This window comes from Equus caballus, chromosome 16 (assembly GCF_041296265.1).
Source record: "Equus caballus isolate H_3958 breed thoroughbred chromosome 16, TB-T2T, whole genome shotgun sequence".
Taxonomy (NCBI): domain Eukaryota; kingdom Metazoa; phylum Chordata; class Mammalia; order Perissodactyla; family Equidae; genus Equus; species Equus caballus.
In genome coordinates this window covers 87741954-87759796 of record NC_091699.1, presented here as the reverse complement: position 1 = coordinate 87759796, position 17843 = coordinate 87741954, and the positions used below count along the sequence as shown (strand labels likewise).

General features: G+C 37.4%; 1 protein-coding gene across 5 annotated transcripts in view; it reads left to right on the top strand.

Annotated features, from left to right (window-relative positions):
- XRN1 (5'-3' exoribonuclease 1) overlaps positions 1 to 17843 on the top strand; it is a 117889-nt gene that overhangs the window by 72545 nt on the left and 27501 nt on the right. For all 5 annotated transcript variants that reach the window (XR_011427051.1, XR_011427050.1, XR_011427049.1 and 2 more), the window contains exons 26-32: positions 2835 to 2924; positions 3303 to 3438; positions 7529 to 7585; positions 7721 to 7853; positions 10724 to 10793; positions 13398 to 13605; positions 14653 to 14748. Coding sequence is in view for 2 of the 5 variants with exons in the window: in XM_023621048.2 (XP_023476816.2) it covers positions 2835 to 2924; positions 3303 to 3438; positions 7529 to 7585; positions 7721 to 7853; positions 10724 to 10793; positions 13398 to 13605; positions 14653 to 14748 (790 nt within the window). In the remaining 3 variants the exon portion in view is untranslated. The remainder of the gene's footprint in view (positions 1 to 2834; positions 2925 to 3302; positions 3439 to 7528; positions 7586 to 7720; positions 7854 to 10723; positions 10794 to 13397; positions 13606 to 14652; positions 14749 to 17843) is intronic.

Here is a 17843-nt window from a genome sequence, read left to right as displayed (position 1 = left end):
AAATCTGCTGTTAAAAAGTCCTGTGCCATTCTGATTCTGAATCTTTGTGTGACCTATTTTCATTTTCTGAAATCTTTTTAGTCTTCCTTTTACCAGTGCTGTTTAATAATGGGATGATGTGTGCCTTAGTATGGCTCTTTTTTCTTTCCTTTTGCTGTTCAGCCATTTCAGACTTGAAATTGATGCCCTTCCATTCTGAGAAACTTTCTTATATTATTTTTTTCATAATTTCCTCTTTACCATTTTTTCCTGCTGTCTTTTTCTGAGACTCCTGTTAGTTAAATGTTAGACCTTCTGGATTAATCCTCTTACTTTTCTTCTCTTTTCTCATTTGTTTTCTATATCATTATACTCCTAGTCTGTGGGAGATTTCTTCCACTTTATCTTATTTTCTACCATTTTTAAATTTCTATTTGATTTAATCATTTTTTATTTCTAAAAGTGTGTCCTTATTCTCTGGTATTCCTTTTTCATAGCATCTTGTTTTATAATGAATGAATATCTTATTTTATTTCTCTGAAGACAGTAATTCTAGATTTTTTTTTCTGTTCTCTATATTTTTTATTTTCTCCAAATTGATTTCTTTTTCTGTTTGATTTGATCTCTCCTTTCATGTTAAAGATTTTTTTTCACTTGTCTGGTAGTTCTTTGGTATCCAATTATATTTAAGAGTGAGGCAGTGAAACGCTGACTTGGGGGCCAGCCCCCTGGCGGAGTGATTAGGTTCGCGTGCTCCACTTCAGCAGCCCAGGGTTCCCTGGTTCAGATCCTGGGCGCGGACATGGCACTGCTCATCAAGCCATGCTGAGGTGGCATCCCACATGCCACAACTAGAAGGACCCACAACTAGAATATACAACTGGGTACCCAGGAGCTTTGGGAAGGAAAAGGAAAAGTAAAATCTTTAAAAAAAAAAGAAAACCACTGGGGCTGGCCCCTTGGCCGAGTGGTTAAGTTCGCGCGCTCCGCTGCAGGCAGCCCAGTGTTTCGTTGGTTTAGGTCCTGGGCGCGGACATGGCACTGCTCATCAAACCACGCTGGGGCAGCATCCCACATGCCACAGCTAGAGGGACCCACAACGAAGAATATGCAACTATGTACCGGGGGGCTTGGGGAGAAAAAGGAAAAAATAAAATTAAAAAAAAAAAAAACAATGATAATCAGAGTTTAGTTTGCTTTGATGGGGCTTGTCAGGTGGGATTTGTCTATTGCTGCAGAGGACCTTTAAATATCACTACGTATATGTATATCTTTTCTCTTTGGCTGGCTAGTTTTCCCAGACAGGTATCCTCCAGCCTTTTGCTTGGAGGACAGATGTGGGAGACAAAACTGACATCCAGTGTTCTGTTAATTAACCAGGGAAAGGGGGTCTCATGACGTAGCAGATACTGTGATACACTCCCGCAGATCTCCCTGCAGGACTGAAGGACCTATTCCCTTGGCGGCAGGACTACTGCTGTCTGACAGCCCTCAGCTGTGAGTCCTTTTCAGGAATTACCTGGCAGGAGAGAACCGCTTCACCTGAAGTGATGTCTCCTTCCCACAACAGCCACAGACCTAATACCTGATCAGCAAGGTTTAAAGGCCCAGCCACACTGATTGCCCCAGTTCAGGACAAGTCTAGTTTGAGATCTCTGTGGGACTGGCCAACGAGTTCATTAAGAATAAATCACAGCCCAACTTCTCCCTGTGCCCAATTCTGTTTCCTTCCCTTTTTTCTTCCCTTCCACAGGTGTTGATTCCACAAGCACTTGCTGATAAACTTCCTGAATGTGTATCTCCATCTCAGAGTCAGCTTGCTAAAGATGTTATACTTGCCAGCCTGCTTCCTAGTGGCACATTGCATAGTAGTTACACTTTCATTAATCCCATCTTCAGTATGACACCTATCCTCTCCTCACACCCCACCCACCCACCCACCCAAATCCCTTTGCCTCGTATACCCAAGGCTAGAGCAGCCCCTATTCAACCTCTCCAGAGGATAAACTGCAGGTCTTATGCTGGGGCGGAAAGTAACCACATGACTGTCTAACTGCTTGTTATACAAATTTTTGACCAAAAGCCTATTAAACTTCACCCAATACTACAGCGTTAAAATGTACCTGGAGCCCATAATTCCTGAGCTTTCGCGGACTTCTACAGTTCAAGTTGCTTCTTGTTGACTTCTCACACTGGTGGCTTAAGGTGCAACTTATTCCTCTTTGTCAAATTAGTTAACTCTTATCCATCCAGTTTCCAATTTCTAAAATTTTGTTGACAACTCATATATTCTGTCAGATTCTCTGCTTCTCTCTTCACCTGTCTTTCTAAGTCTATACCCTTTTTTATACTTTACTGTTCTTTTAGTGGTTTGGGAACGGAGCAAAAATAAGCATCTGTAGTCTACTATGTGTATTTGAAAGTCCTGCACTATTCAGGGAGCAATGAAGTTTTGAGGAATGTCAAAAGAAACTTTTAGTGTATTTCACTTGCTCTGTTGTGGAGTGCTACAGCTTTGTTGTGAAAATTAGAAAGTGAACGTGTAGATATTATTTTTGTTCATTTATCACCTGCCATTATGATCTCAGAAGGATAGAGTCAGTAATTAAAGTTTATAAGTAATGGAAGTTTGTTACAGTTTATTCATTTCTCCCTCAGCTTCTTAGTTTTTTGAAGGCCTATGAATACTTTCAAATCTTTTAGTCTCTATCCCTTACTAATACTCTGTATATAATAATCAGTTCTCAGTGTATTTTATGTGTCCCCTTAGGATCCATAATTATTTGACAGGAAATTTATGTTAAGTTAGCCATATATATTTTTTAAAGCAATATTTTCGTTGTTTGTTTGGCTAGAGCTCCAGAATTATTTTGTTATATAGCCAAAAATAGCCAAGAGGATGTGTTCTATGAAGATGACATTTGGCCTGGAGAAAACGAGAACGGGTAAGCAAAATTTGTTGTATTTATTGCCCATAGTTCAACTTAGTGGTTCTAGTGAAAGGTATAGCAACTGGTTTATCAAGAATTTATATTACTTTTTTGGAGAGGGTTTTGTATTGTTTTCTCTTGGCTTTAAGATCTTAGTGTAATTTTTTATTTTATTTACATCAGTAAAGTACTCTTAAACTAATTTTTGTGATTTTTTTATTACTGAGAAGTAACATGGCTGTATTTATATTAGATTTATAAATAGTCCCAATTAAGTGTAGTGATTAATTATTATACATTTAATGCTTTTATAATTCACAGCCCTCATTTCTTTTATGTAAACCCTCTGAAGCTTTTAATCAATATGAAAAAATTATTGTTTTTTTAATGTAGTGCTGAGAAAGTTCAAGAAATTATTACATGGCTAAAGGGACATCCTGTCAGTACGTTGTCTCGTTCTTCTTGTGATTTACAAATTCTGGATGCAGCTATTGTTGAGAAAATCGAAGAAGAAGTTGAAAAGTGCAAGGTACTTATTTTCAGTAACCAAGATTATTGATGATATTTGAAGTTAAATGGACTATATGTTATTCTACAAATAATTTATTTGTATTTCAACCAAATAAAACATACTCAGTGATTCTGATTTATGTCAAATTATCCTATAATTTTGGGGGCCAGCCCCATAACCTAGTGGTTAAATTCAGCACACTCCACTTCAGCAGCGCAGGTTCACAGGTTCAGATCCTGGCCATGGACCTACACCACTCATCAGCCATGGTGTGCCAACAACCCACATAAAACAGAGGAAAATTGGCACAGATTTTAGCTCAGGTCTAATCTTCCTCACTCAAGAAGGGAGGAAGATTGAAAACAGATGTTAGCTCAGGGCACATCTTCCTCAGCAAAAAAGTAAATTAAATAAAATGGAAATTATACTATCCTTTAATTTTAAAAAATTTTCTAGTCATTTCCAGGGTCCATTAGTAAGTTTATCTGAATAAATATAAATGCACTTCAATATACAGAAGGCATAGCATTTAAAGTTTATGTCCTTATAGTGTTTCTAATTTTAACAATATTTTGTGAATCTAGTCAAAATAGAAAGTTTGTGATTGAGAAATAAAGTTAATTCCCTATTCCTTCCTATTCTGAGTTCTTTAAAGATACAATTCATCTTTTTATAGAATATAAAAATTTTATTTAATTCACTTTTACAGAACCATTCTCAAATATACTTTTCCACTCACAAACTCATTCAGTTACTAAGTATTTTTGAAATCCCACTCAATCTATCCTATTTTTTTATGTCTTGATTTTAAAAAGCAATAATGTTCTGTGTAGGCTTAACTATTTTATCTATTTCTGATTCCCTGTCTTGATGTCATAGAAAATGGATTGATTATATTCCTTTTTTTAACTTTCAATTTTATTTTTCACACATTTCCCTTTTTATTAAAATGATACCGCTTTACTAACACAGCATTGTCTTATTTGAGCTAGTAGCGGAGTAAGTTGAGGTCTGGCCTCTGAAGTCATCTTCCCTCATCCCTCTTTCAGTACCTTCTATCTTAGGCAAGATAGTTGACCTTTCCATGCCTCCATTTCCTCATTGGTAAAATGAGAGTAGAATAATACCTACCTCATGGGGTCATCAAGAAGATTAACTGAGTTAATACATGTAAACTCCTGCTAATAATGCCTAGCTATTATTATTAATGCCTAATATTGCTTAGCTATTATTATTTGAATTCTGTTATCACACATTCAAGAGCTATGAATAGAGTCTGGAAAATCACCGCTAGATGACTCTTTCTTTTTAGGAAAAAATATAAGGCTCAGTGCCAAGAGTTTGATGTTTTTGAAAGGTCATTGGTATTCTGCTGAGGATAGAAAATTATGGTTCTTTTTAATTGTCTTTCAATGTAGAGTAAAATCTATTTGTCTAGCATTGTTTTTGAAATGTTTCCACTTAACAAAAGTTTACAACTTTAAGCCCCCAAATTTTAGTTTAACCCATTTGGATACAGAGCTTTCTAAAATGTTTTACACATTTCCACTTACTTATAAAGAGAAGATACATATACAAGCTTGTAGTCTATTAGTTTGATTACAATTTTTAAATGTGTGCATATAGATAAGACAGGAATTTTTTAAAAGACTGTTAATGCATCAAGGAGGAGCAGTTATGAGTGATTTTCTTTTCCTCTTAGTGTTATAATGTTATTAGGGTAATAAAAGAAGGAGGAAAAACTAAAAGATAAGCACAAACTTCTGAACATAGTTTAAACTTTTCTTTATAATACACAGTCATCATTAAAAGTATCAGTAGTTTTCTCATTGGAAGTGGTTCCCAAGCCCAGTTAATTATCAAAATTACTAAGAGAGGGGGCCAGCCCAGTGGCGCAGTGGTTAAATTCACACATTCCGCTTCGGCAGCCTGGGGTTTGCCAGTTCAGATCCCGGGTGTGGACCTACACACCGCTTGTCAAGCCATGCTGTGGCAGGCATCCCACATAAAATAGAGGAAGATGGGCATGGGTGTTAGCTCAGGGTCAGTCTTCCTCAGCAAAAAAAAGGAGGAGGATTGGCAGCAAATGTTAGCTATGGGCTAATCTTCCTCAAAAAAGAAAAAGGTTACTGATAAAGCTTTTTAAAAAAAAACACACTCTGGATTCTACCTCTAGAGCAGTACTTCTCAAACTTGAGTTGCCAACAGATCACTGGGGGATCTTGTTAAAATACAGATTCTGATTCAGTAGGTCTAGGATGAGGCTTGAGATTCTGCATTTCTAGCAAGCTCCCAGGTGAGCGCATTTTGAGTAACCAGGCCCCAGAACTTCTCATTTAGTAGCTCTGGGTTGGGGCCTCTTGTGAAATTCCCTGGTTTGTTAATTTGCCTAATGAATCAGGTTTGAGTGCCATATCCTCTAATCAATGCTATAATGTAACAATGCCTAGGGATGTATTAGAGCTCACAGGGTTGTTTTTTCATATGCAATACCCCAGTAACAGTTCTTGTGTCTGCTTTTTAAAATTACTTTAGATCTCTTCTCATATTCTTTCTTCTTCTTGCTGTTGTCAGTGGGCACCAATTGTGCTCTGTTGGTCTGTCTAGTCTGCTGTGGGCTGGAACATAGACAGCTGGTCACTATGGTCTTCCCTGTTCACTCTGTTTAAAATTGCAGTCTCTCCCCCACTGCTGATCTTCCTTACCTACTTTATTTTCCTCTATGCTTTTTACCTTCAAACATGTTATATATTTTCCTTATTTTGTTTCCTGTATGTCTCTCTCAACTAGAATAAAAAAACAATTCACTGTTTTATCCCCAGCACCCAGATCAATACATAGCACATAAATGGAACTCAGTAAATATCTGTTAAAAGAATAAATGAAATGTCTCTATCGTAAAAGAAAATAGACTCTGTTTAAAGCTTGAGCATTTTACAATGTATAAATCATGAACTCTATAGTTTATGGGCTCAGTAGGTTGGGGCTGTTTTATGCCCTTTTGTACTTATTTCCATAAGCCATGTTCTAAAGATAGGTGACTGCCATATAAGTAAACTGCTGCCATTTTTCTTCTTAGGAAGGAATTCACTTTCTGAAAAAATTTAACGTGAATGCTAGTTATGGATTGCAGTGGATGTAAATTATTCTCATATTTTTATTAGGTAGAACAGGTAATATTATTTCCATCTTACAGACGGAAGGAAGCTGATGCTTAAGTGTGAGTTCTCAGAATTAACAAACAGCAAAGATAGGAGAAAACTCTTCCAGCATTGTTTAGATAATCAAAATATTCCAAGATCAAAGCCAATTTCACAATAGATTCCAAAAGCAAGGACTTGTTAAATGAATGCCACCTTAATTTTTATAAGTAGCCATAAAAACCCACCATATTGACATAGGTCAATCCTTTATACCTTTTTTCCTTTAATATAAATTTTTGTTGACTATTGTATACAATTCTTTTCAGGGTAAAAAAGCATTTGAACAGGATAGCATTTACAGAAAGTTCAAAACAGACAAATCTAATCTTTTGTGTTAGACATAAGGTTACTTTTGGGAAGGTTAGTAACTGGGAGGGAATTCCTTTTATTTTTTGTGAGGAAGATTGGCCCTGAGCTAACATCTGTGCCAGTCTTCCTCTACTTTGTATGTGGGATGCCTCCACAGTGTGGCCCTTGAGTGGAGTAGGTCTGTGCCCAGGATCTGCACCCGCAAACCTGGGCCGTCGAAGCAGAGCGCACAGAACTTTAACCACTTGACCACGCAGCTAGCCCCTGGGAGGAAATTTTTATCTTGTGCTTAGTAATGTTCTCTTTCTTCAACTGGGTGTGGTTATATGTAGATATTCTCATACTGTAAAAATTCATCAGACTGTATGCTTACAATTTTGCACTTTTATATATGTCTTATTCTTCAACAAAATAAATTTACTTTAAAAAAATTTTTAAGTGAGAATTTGTTGCTCCTTGCTGCATCTAAAGAACGTCAATTATTCTTAAAAGTAATCATTTTATTTGGCTTTTTAAAATTCAGATATGTTCAAGTACTGAATAATAATTTTATGATTTAATATTTTTTAAATATTTTTAAAACTTTCTTTTCTCAGCAAAGAAAGAATAATAAGAAGGTGCGAGTGACAGTAAAGCCCCATTTGCTGTATAGAGTAAGTTTCCTATCCAAGAATTCACAGTTGTTTTTATTTTGAAAGTATAGAAGGAACAAAATGTTTTCAATATATTAGTAGCCAAACTTTTTAAACTAGAATTGATAATAAAAATTAAAGCTTTCTTCTCTTCAGCCTTTAGAACAGCAGCATGGCGTCATTCCTGATCGGGATGCAGAATTCCGTCTCTTTGACCGTGTTGTAAATGTGAGAGAGAACTTTTCAGTTCCAGTTGGCCTTCGGGGCACCATCATAGGAATTAAAGGGGGTAATGTCTCAACAGTTGACGTGTCTTCAACTGCATCTATGTTGTAAAGTAAAACACAAATTTGTATGTTTTATATCTAAGCAGAGAGCAACAGTAAGTCAGGAAAAAAACTAAATCTTTTTACATTTTAGTTAATTTTTTTCAGTTTAATTTTCAGAGACAATTTTCCTTTTCTGTCTCGTGTAATCATCTGGGAATGCTTTACAAAGGGGGATGTAGGGGCCAGCCCAGGGGCACAGCGATTAGTGCACGTGTTCTGCTTTGGCAGCCTGGGGTTCGCTGGTTCGGATCCCAGGTGTGGACATGGCACTGCTTGGTAAGCCATGCTGTGGGAGGTGTCCCACATGTCAAATAGAGGAAGATGAGTACGGATGTGCGCTCAGGGCCAGTCTCCCTCAGCAAAAAGAAGAGGATTGGCAGCAGATGTTAGCTCAGGGCTAATCTTCCTCAAAAAAAGGGTGGGGGGGAGTTGAGGAAATGCTGCTGAGAATTTGGTCACATAGATGTAGCATATTAAAATTATATAAGACCTTGGCAGGTCTACCTATGTTTTTCATGAAACCAAGAGAAAAGTTTCATCACTTCCTCTTAGTTAGGCTTTCATCTAATCTTGCTCAGAGCTTTACCTTAATTGTCATTGTAATCTCTTGATTTCTGTTGAGAAATAAATAAACATGACATATGAGCTTATTTACAGTTAAAAGATTTGAAAATTAAATATGCGTATTAATTTGATTTTTATGAATACAACTAGATTATATATATAAAACAGACCTATCAATCTGTTGCTTAACAGTGTGCATGTAGTTAACAGTACTGAACACTTAAAAATGGTTAAGCTGGTAAATTTTATGTTATGTATTTTTTACCAAAAAAAAAAAAGATGAGATAGTGAAGGGAAAAGGGAAGAAGCAGCGAAAGATCTAAATGTGCCTCAAAGGGATGCCTGGAGTGAGCCGCTTTGCAGCATAGGTTCCAGAAGAAGTCACCCCAGCATGAAGCAGCACATCAGGTGCCTAGGGGTCAGGGTGCTGTCAGCACTGTCCTTCCATGTCCCAGGCAGTCAACCTTGGTCTCACTGCCCAGAAAGGAGGAAAACAGGAAGGCCGTGAATCTAAGAGAACTGCTTATTTAGTTCCAGCGATGTGCCAGGCACTTTGACATTTTGCATTAAACCCTCAAAACCACCTGAGAGGTAGGTGTTATTTAATTTTACCTGAGAGGTTAAGTGACCCACCTGTGTCTACACAGGTACGTGGCAGAGCTGGGATTTAAACTCTTTCCCCTGATTCTTACCTAACTATGAGCAGTGGTTCTCCACATTTTCCATCTGCACATACTATTGGGGTCTTCCCTGCCCACATACCTCTAAAAGAGAATTTTTTTCCATGATTCTTTTTTGAATTTCTTGGATGTATTTCTGGCCGCTGGAAATGGAGACAGGAGGATCTGGGCTAGGGATGGTGGGGGTCAGATGGGTGCAGTGAAGCAACCCTCCTGCTGCTCAACCACTGCATCAGCTGCTCAGCTTTCAGCTTTATTGGATTGTACTCTAGCTTGTCCTGATAAGGCCTTGGGACTCCAATAACATCAAAGTTTCCTTTCTCCTGACAGCTCCTAACAGTAATAGTGACCGCTTGGAATGTTGTCTTGAGAAGGATTTTAAAGATACACGTAAGGCGAAGTGGAAAAGAGCTCTGTCATTGATCAACCATGTCTGCGTAGACACAGAATATGAAGGGAAATATTTTGTCATTACTGCCCTCAGCTGAGACCTCATCTCCATAGTCATCTCCACTAAAGGGAATGAACAGTCCTCTTGTCAATAATCTTTTGAGGAAGTGGCCCCTTCCTGAGACAGGAAATGAGAGCCTAGAAGGTGGGACTTAAGCCTTCAGAGGAGAAACTGCTGCCTCTCATTGAGCCTCACTTTCTTGGGTTTAGATTTCAGGTAAAAGTGTCAGGTTGAAAGGGCTAGCTGGGTGGTGGAGAATGGGTGAGCTCTGCAAGCCTGCTTGCAACTGGGCAACAAGAGCCTGGGGATGGGAGAGACATCCGCTCACCCCTACCACGGGCTAGCATGGGATCAGATATTGTATTAGTCGGGGTTCTCCAGAGAAACACAACCAACAGAATAGAAAGAGGATGGAGAGAAAGAGCGAGTCAATTCTGAAGTTATATGGTAAACTTTATTATTAATTTGAGCTTAGAATTCAAAACTTTATTATAGCTAATTACTTCACTTTACCTTGGTGTTTTTGGTAAATTTAATCTCCTCAGATATGTCTCATCATGCTCTCTGCCAAATTTATTCTTCTCTGCTTCTCTCTGAGTTGATTGCACCACTGTCTTTCCCATGTGCCTCATGTCTCAATTATGACATCTGTAATCTACCAAGTCATCTCAGCCAGAACTTTGGAATCATCTTTGGCATCTCCATCCTTTTTATCACCACAAGTCACGAACTCCTGCCAGTTCTATCTAATGATGTATCTATTCTCTCTAGTTTATTTCTCTCATTACTGCCATGTTTTCAAATCTTCATTGTCTTTTGTCTATCTTAATGCAAGACCCTCTAAACTGCAAATTGCAAAATTATCTCTTCTGTTAGCTCTTATTATGAATAATTTCAAACATATACAAAAGCAGTGAGAAAAGTCTAATTAATCCTCACAGCATTTAATTTTAAATATTATTATTTTACCTTAAATTAATACCAGTAAGGTAATCTGTGAGCTTATTTCCTTTTCATTTACTGTCTGTATTCCCCCACACTGTTTTTTGATAGTTGTAATGCTTCTTACACGCCACAAAGTTATATGCTGGTTTTTTGTAATGTGATTTTTAAATCTTTCTCTTTTTTTTAACAGCTAATAGAGAAGCTGATGTACTATTTGAAGTATTATTTGATGAAGAATTTCCTGGAGGCTTAACAATAAGGTTTGTGTTTAAGATGATAGTTATACTTTGTGAAGATCTCCATGTGGCCATTGACTTTACATTACTTATTTGTCCACGATTTGAATTCCTGTTATGTGTGAGACATCATACTTGCTACTGGCAGTGTAACAGTGAATGTCAGACATGCTTTCTACTCTCATGGAGATTTCATTTTAGTGAGGGAGATAATTAAGTAACTGATTACGGTATTATTTAATTAAAATGTGACAAGTGCTGGGAAGGAGAAGTTCAGGTTTCTATAAGAGTATGACCTGTCCTGAGAGTTCCAGAAAAACTTTCTTGAGGAAGTGATATGTAAGATGGGACTTAAAGAATGAATAATAATTAACTGGGGGAAGAGGGAGGAAGAGTGACACGTGGTCAGGAAGAGGGAATAGAATATGCAACAAAGGACATTTTCAGTCATTCAAAAAAACTGAAAGAATGCAAGTGTGTCTGAATTTCAGCAACTACGTAAGATTAGAGTAAGAGAGAAAAGCAAGGACCACACTGTGCAGGAACTTGTAAGCCAACTTTCAGGACATGTTAGGGATCTTAGTATCTTCTTGGTCTTCATCCTCAAAGCAATGTAAAACCATCAGAATCAGAGGTGTGCCATGATCAGATTTGCATTTTTTTAGTGGTTAAATAACTTGAGGAGTAGAAACAGTCTTTGAATTTAGTGACGTGTTATAAGTCTTTGCCACCTGTTTTAGCAGAGTTGTGGCTGCTCAAGCTAGATTGTGGTGGTTTGAGGAGTGAATGGCAGATGTAATAATGGAGGCAGGAGATTGAGCTGAACTCTGAGAAGTTCGACTATGAAGAGAAGAAACAATAACTGGAAGTTAGAAGGTTTAAAGGAAGAGGATTGTCTTGTTTGTTTTTAGTTTAACACGGGTGAGACTTAGGCAAGTCTGTTTTGGGGGAACACTAATAGAAAGTTTAAAGTTGCAGGAAAAAAGATCATGATAGAGTAAGAGGCACCGTGGAATATTAGAAAGGGTGAGCTCTCCCACTTAAGCTTTGTGTTACCTTGGGTAGGTCAGTTAAAAGCATTTTGACTCTCAATTTCCTCATTTTTGGTGAAGATACATACTTCACTAAGTTATTGTCAGGATTAAATGAAATCCTTACCAGTTTTCCTTTCTCTCTTCTGAAAACCAATTAGAAAACTGAACTGAAATTAGCTTAGTTTCTTTTTCTCCTCTATTTTGATTAGTGGGTAATTAAAATAAAAAATCGATTATGCTTGTTTAGCCTCTTTGCATAAAATCACAATCTTCAGTCCTTATACCAAGTGATCACCTTCAGAAAGCTATTATTGTTTTGCAATTTGAATGTGCCTGTTGCCCAAAGACTATCCTGTCTGTACTCTTCATATGCAACAGTGGAGTCTGAGTCCCATATCTGATTTTATTTTTCATGAGAATGTTTGATTACCAGTAACCTTAGCCCGATTACTTTGAAAGTATGTTTTGAAGATGATTAACTTTTTTTTTTTTCTCAGTCTCTTTTTTTCCCCTTCTAGGTAGAGGCAGTGAATTTCTTGAGGGATAGAGAGCTGTGTAAAAGGTTACCTGCCTACAGTATATTCATTTCTATAATGCAGAATCTTTAAGCATAATTCTCACAAAAGTATTTTCTAGCAATCCTTTTTTTTTTTTAAAGACTTTATTTTTTTGCTTTCTCTCCCCAAAGCCCCCCAGTACATAGTTGTGTATTCTTAGTTGTGGGTCCTTCCAGTTGTAGCATATGGGACACCACCTCAGCCTGGCCTGATGAGTGGTGCCATGTCCGCACCCAGGATTCGGACCAACAAAACCCTGGGCCGCCTCAGTGGAGTGCACGAACTTAACCCCTCGGCCACAGGGCTGGCCCCATCTAGCAATCTTAAAAAGACTTCTCATAAAAGAATTCTATTTCTCCATGATCTTGTAATATAAGGAAATTGTATTCTCAGAGAGAAAAAAATAGGTGATAGAGGTGAAAACTTTTGACACGAGAAGCCTTATTTTAATATCTAATACTTATCAGGCCAGGAAGGAAGGAAACCACAAATACTTGTCTCATAAGCCAGGTCCAGGACTTTAAGATGGGAAGATGAGGATAAAAAAGGGCTGGACTCAACAGTTGATCCAGAGACAAATGTGATCACAGCTAACCTTTGCCCTGTTGTGTGGGTAGAGCCACACTAAGAATGGCTCCACACTCCGGTAGCTCCTGCGCTTTCGTAGCCCAGATGGTACAAACCAATTTTTTAAAGAAGTCTAACATTTAATTCATAAACTTTTAGTTAGTTGTTATGTTGCAAGCATTCTGAGGGCAAACTAACACACATTCGCACTTCCAGAACCATACCTCTAGAATAGTCTTTTCTCCCCACTTCATAGCACTGAATAGTCTATTTGGAAACTTTCAGAAATGTATCATCTTATAAATTGAGATCTTTCTATGATTTCAAGTTCCTGAACTGAATTTAAAAGTGATATTTATTAATTCAGATTATGGATTATGGGTTGTCCACCCAAAAATTACTTGATTCTTCTGCTCCCTAGCAGATTTAGTATTATTTCCCTCTGATCTTGATATAACTTTTGCTTTTAGATGTTCACCTGGTAGAGGTTATCGACTGCCGACAAGTGCCTTGGTGAACCTTTCTCATGGGAGTCGCTCTGAAACTGGAAATCAGAAGTTGACGGCCGTTGTGAAACCACAACCAGCTGTGAATCAGTACAGCTCAGCTTCCTCAGTTTCCTCTGGGCATTTGGGAGGCCTGAACCATTCCCCTCAATCACTTTTTGTTCCTACTCAAGTAAGACTCTCAGTCTTTAATTTCTCTCCACCCCCATTACAAATCGCCGGCAGACTTTGTAAGCGACCTAATTCAAGTTAGCTTTTTAAAAAGTTTTGATTTGAGTCAGTTCCAGATTTGTTTTCAGCTAATAGGCTAGTATACTATTGATAGCATTTTACTTCTGTAATAAAATTGTAGTTATATTAAAGAAGAAATTCATTTATTTAAATAATGAGCTTGGGAATATCTGTTTAAAAAGGTTTTTAATTTTTTCTTATATAACCCAAATGTATCTGCTATGAAATGACAATTTTGAAAGATAAAAGGGAGAAGACTACATCATGTTAATCATAAGCAATTTTCAAGTTTCCACCATGCAGCTCCTGGGTTATTTCCTTTATTTCATCTTCCTGGGAAAAACTGAATTGCTTTGTGTGAGACACTTTATTTAATTCCATGGCGCCAAATCTTAACCACACTCTTTAATGCAATTAATACATGTTTATTGTAGACTAATTAGAAAACACAGATAAGTAGATAATAACAAAGGAAAGAGAAGCAGAAATCCTCTCAAATCTCATAGGTAACCGTGTTAAATTTTGGTGCATATTTTTCCACAGTTTTAATCTGGATGAAATCAGTTCTCCGTAAGTAATAGCTGATTTTTTAATCTATTAGATTAGTTTTGTGTAAGGTGAAGATTTTAAAAATAAAATCGTCAAACGTTAGTTTGAATGAGATAATATGTCAGTGCTTTGGAAGACAAAAGAAATCTGTTAGTAGCAATATTGATTCCGTGTAATCTTTTGAAGCGTTTGTTATGCTTTAAATACTTTTCAAGAAAACTGTTCAAAAAATTACATATGAAGAAGACCATTTTCACTCCAATAAAATACTTTTATTATTATTATGCTGAGCTCTAGAAAAAAACAACTGGAATTTCAGATAATGAAAGTTAAGTATCCTACCACTACATAACTTTAATGAATAAATTATTTGATTTTTTTAAGGAATCTTTATTTTTTCACGTTTCAGTTCCTTAAGAATTTTTTTGTGTTTTGCCAGGTACCTACTAAAGATGATGATGAGTTTTGCAGCATTTGGCAGTCCTTACAGGGATCCGGAAAGGTTCAGCACTTTCAGCCAAGTCTACAAGAGAAGGTTAGTATACCTTGTTTGATGGACATTTAATGTTAAAAAATATACTTTTTATATTTCTCTTTCAGGTATGCAATGATTAATCTTCTCCTGAAATCTCATAGAATAGAAATAACAGTTTTGATCATGAATTTTCATAATTCTCTTCAGCCATATATAAAAGTTTTTGGACCAGTCAGTGAGAATATACATAATTTTCTTTTTAAATCAATTTTGGACTTTTTTTTAGTTGTTTACAAAATCATAGTAACGATACAGTCAGCCATCGCTTAACGACAGGAATACGTTCTGAGGAATATGTCATTAGGCATTTTTGTCGTGCAAACGTCATAATGTACTTACGCAAACGTAGATGGTACACCCTACTACACCCCTAGGCTCTATGGTACTAATCTTGTGGGACCACTGTTGTATATGCAGTCCATCATTGACCAAAATATCGTTATGCAGCACATGTGACTGTATTTTAAATTCAACAAAGGCCTTAAGGGCACTCATTAACTTATTCATTTCCACTTGAATGTGTAGCTTTATGCTGGCAGTTGGTTGTCTTAAATATGAATGAGCAAATACACATTCTTGCTAGAGATTAAGAAGAGGAAAGAAATTCTGCTAAAAGGATAGACTCAAATTAAAAAAAGGAAGAATTAAAGGAATGAATTCCTACTACATGTTTTGCTAGTTACTGACCAATCTTCTCAGCTTAGTTCGAGAAGGAATGTTCTCTCAGGTTTATAAACCAATAGCCTATACTATGTGAACCTCATTTATTCTAATGGCCTCTAGTGATAATAGTGTTATCAGAGCTAGAGGGGGGAAAATAGCAAAGGGAATGATGGTAAAATAAACATAAAAAATGAGAGTGACAAAATACACAGGTCTCCTATGCCAATAAGCTATTATAAATTTTCCTTACATCATCTATAATTCTTTCTACCTAAGTGTAATCCATATCCAGATTTTCAAACCCTCTTTTCCTCTCTCTGTTACTGCTAACCACTCATTCTTCAGGAGTGCTTTGTTATTATTCATTCATTCAACACGTATCTATGGAGTACCTCCCATATGCCAGGCGTTGTTCTATGCAGTGAGAATATAGCTGTAAACAAAACAAAAATCCTGGCCCTCAAACAATTAGTATTCCAAGGAGGAGAGGACAGTAAATAAGTAAATTGCATGATATATTAGATGATAATATATAAGTTTGAGAAAAATTACAAGAAAGAGGATAGGGAATTTCAGGGGAAGGGGAGGGGAGGTTTTGCAGTTTCAAATGGAATGATCAGATAACCTTTGAGCAAATATTTGAATGAAATGAGGGGTAGGGGACATAGATATCTGAGGGAAGAGTATTCCAGACAAATTCAAAGGCCCTCTTGATGGGAACCATCCCTAGCATACTGAAGGAAGAGAAAAGAGGACCATTATGATTGAATCAGTAGGGTGAATTGTGGGAAATGTAGTTAGGTGACACAATACCATGCAGGACCTTCTGGGCAATTTAAGGACATTGGCTTTTACTCAACAAGATGGGAAATCAGTGGAGCGTTTTGAGCTGCAGAGTGACATGATCTGACTTACCTTTTAATAGTATCACTCTATCTTGATACTATCAAGCCTGCTATGTTGAGAATAGAATGCAGAGGAGCCAGGATGGAAATAGAAATTAATTAGGAGACTACTGAAATCAAGTTAGAGTTGATCTTGACTTGGACCAGGGTAGTAGGAGCCTGTGAGAAGTGGTCAAATTCTAGACATATTTGAAAGGGATTGCCAGCTGATGATGAACTGGATATGGGAGTTAAAGAGAGAATGGATTAAAGGATGTCACTTTTAAGATCTGAGTAACTGAAAGGATAGAATGGCTGTTAACTGAGTTGTGGAATATTGCGGGTCAAGTAGCTTTGTAGAAGAAGATTAGGAGTTCAGTTTTGGACATGGTTAAGTTTGAGATGTATATTAAATATTTAAGTGGAAATAGAGAGTTGGACAGTTGAGTATTTGAATGGAGATGTAGAGTTAGACATTGAGTCTGAAGTTATGGAGGATGCCCAAGCTGGAGAGAGAATATGGGAGTCATCATATTTATATGTGTGTGTGTGTGTGTATCTGTATATCTAAAGAGGTGAATGTAGATTGAGAAGAAGTCGAATCACTTAGCCATAGAGAATTCCATCCTTAAAGAGTCAGAGAGATTAGGTGAAACTGATGAAGAAGACTGAGAAGGAACAGCCAATGAGACAGGAAGAACACCAGGAAAGGGCGGTGTCTAGATGCCAAGTGAAGAATGAATGTCAAGACCAGAGTTTTCAACTTGGTCAAATGCTGCTGATGGATCAATTAACATGAAAACAGAGAATTGACCATAGAGTTTAGCACATAAAGGTCACTAGGAACCATTACAAGAGCAGTTTCAGTAGAGTGATAGGAATGAAATACTGATTAGAGTACGTTTAAGAGAGAAGGGGAGGAGAGAGATTAGAGGCAGCAAATATAGGCAGTTCTTTCAAGGAGTTTTGCTATAAAAGAGAACATTAGGGGCTGGCCCCGTGGCCGAGTGGTTAAGTTCGCGCCCTCTGCTGCAGGCAGCCCAGTGTTTCGTTGGTTCGAATCCTGAGCGCGGACATGGCACTGCTCATCAAGCCACGCTGAGGCAGCGTCCCACAAGCCACAACTAGAAGGACCCACAACGAAGAATATAGAACTATATCTCAGGGGGCTTTGGGGAGAAAAAGGAAAAGAATAAAATCTTAAAAGAAAAAGTTTGTTAAAAAAAAGGGGAACATTACCCTGAGTCCCCTCTTGTTTTTCCCTATTTGTTCAACTTATTTATTTTTTTTATTTTTTTTAAGATTGGTACCTGAGCTAGACAACTGTTGCCAATCTTTTTTTTTTTTCTTCTTTTTATTCCCAAAGCCCCCAGTACGTACTTGTATGTTCTAGCTGTAGGTCATCTGGTTGTACCGCCTCAGCATGGCCTAATGAATGGTGCCATGTCCTTGCCCAGGATCCGTCCGAACTGGCAAAACCCTAGGCCACCAAAGCGGAGCACACGAACTCAACCACCCCGGGACTGGCCCCCTCAACTTCTTTATTAA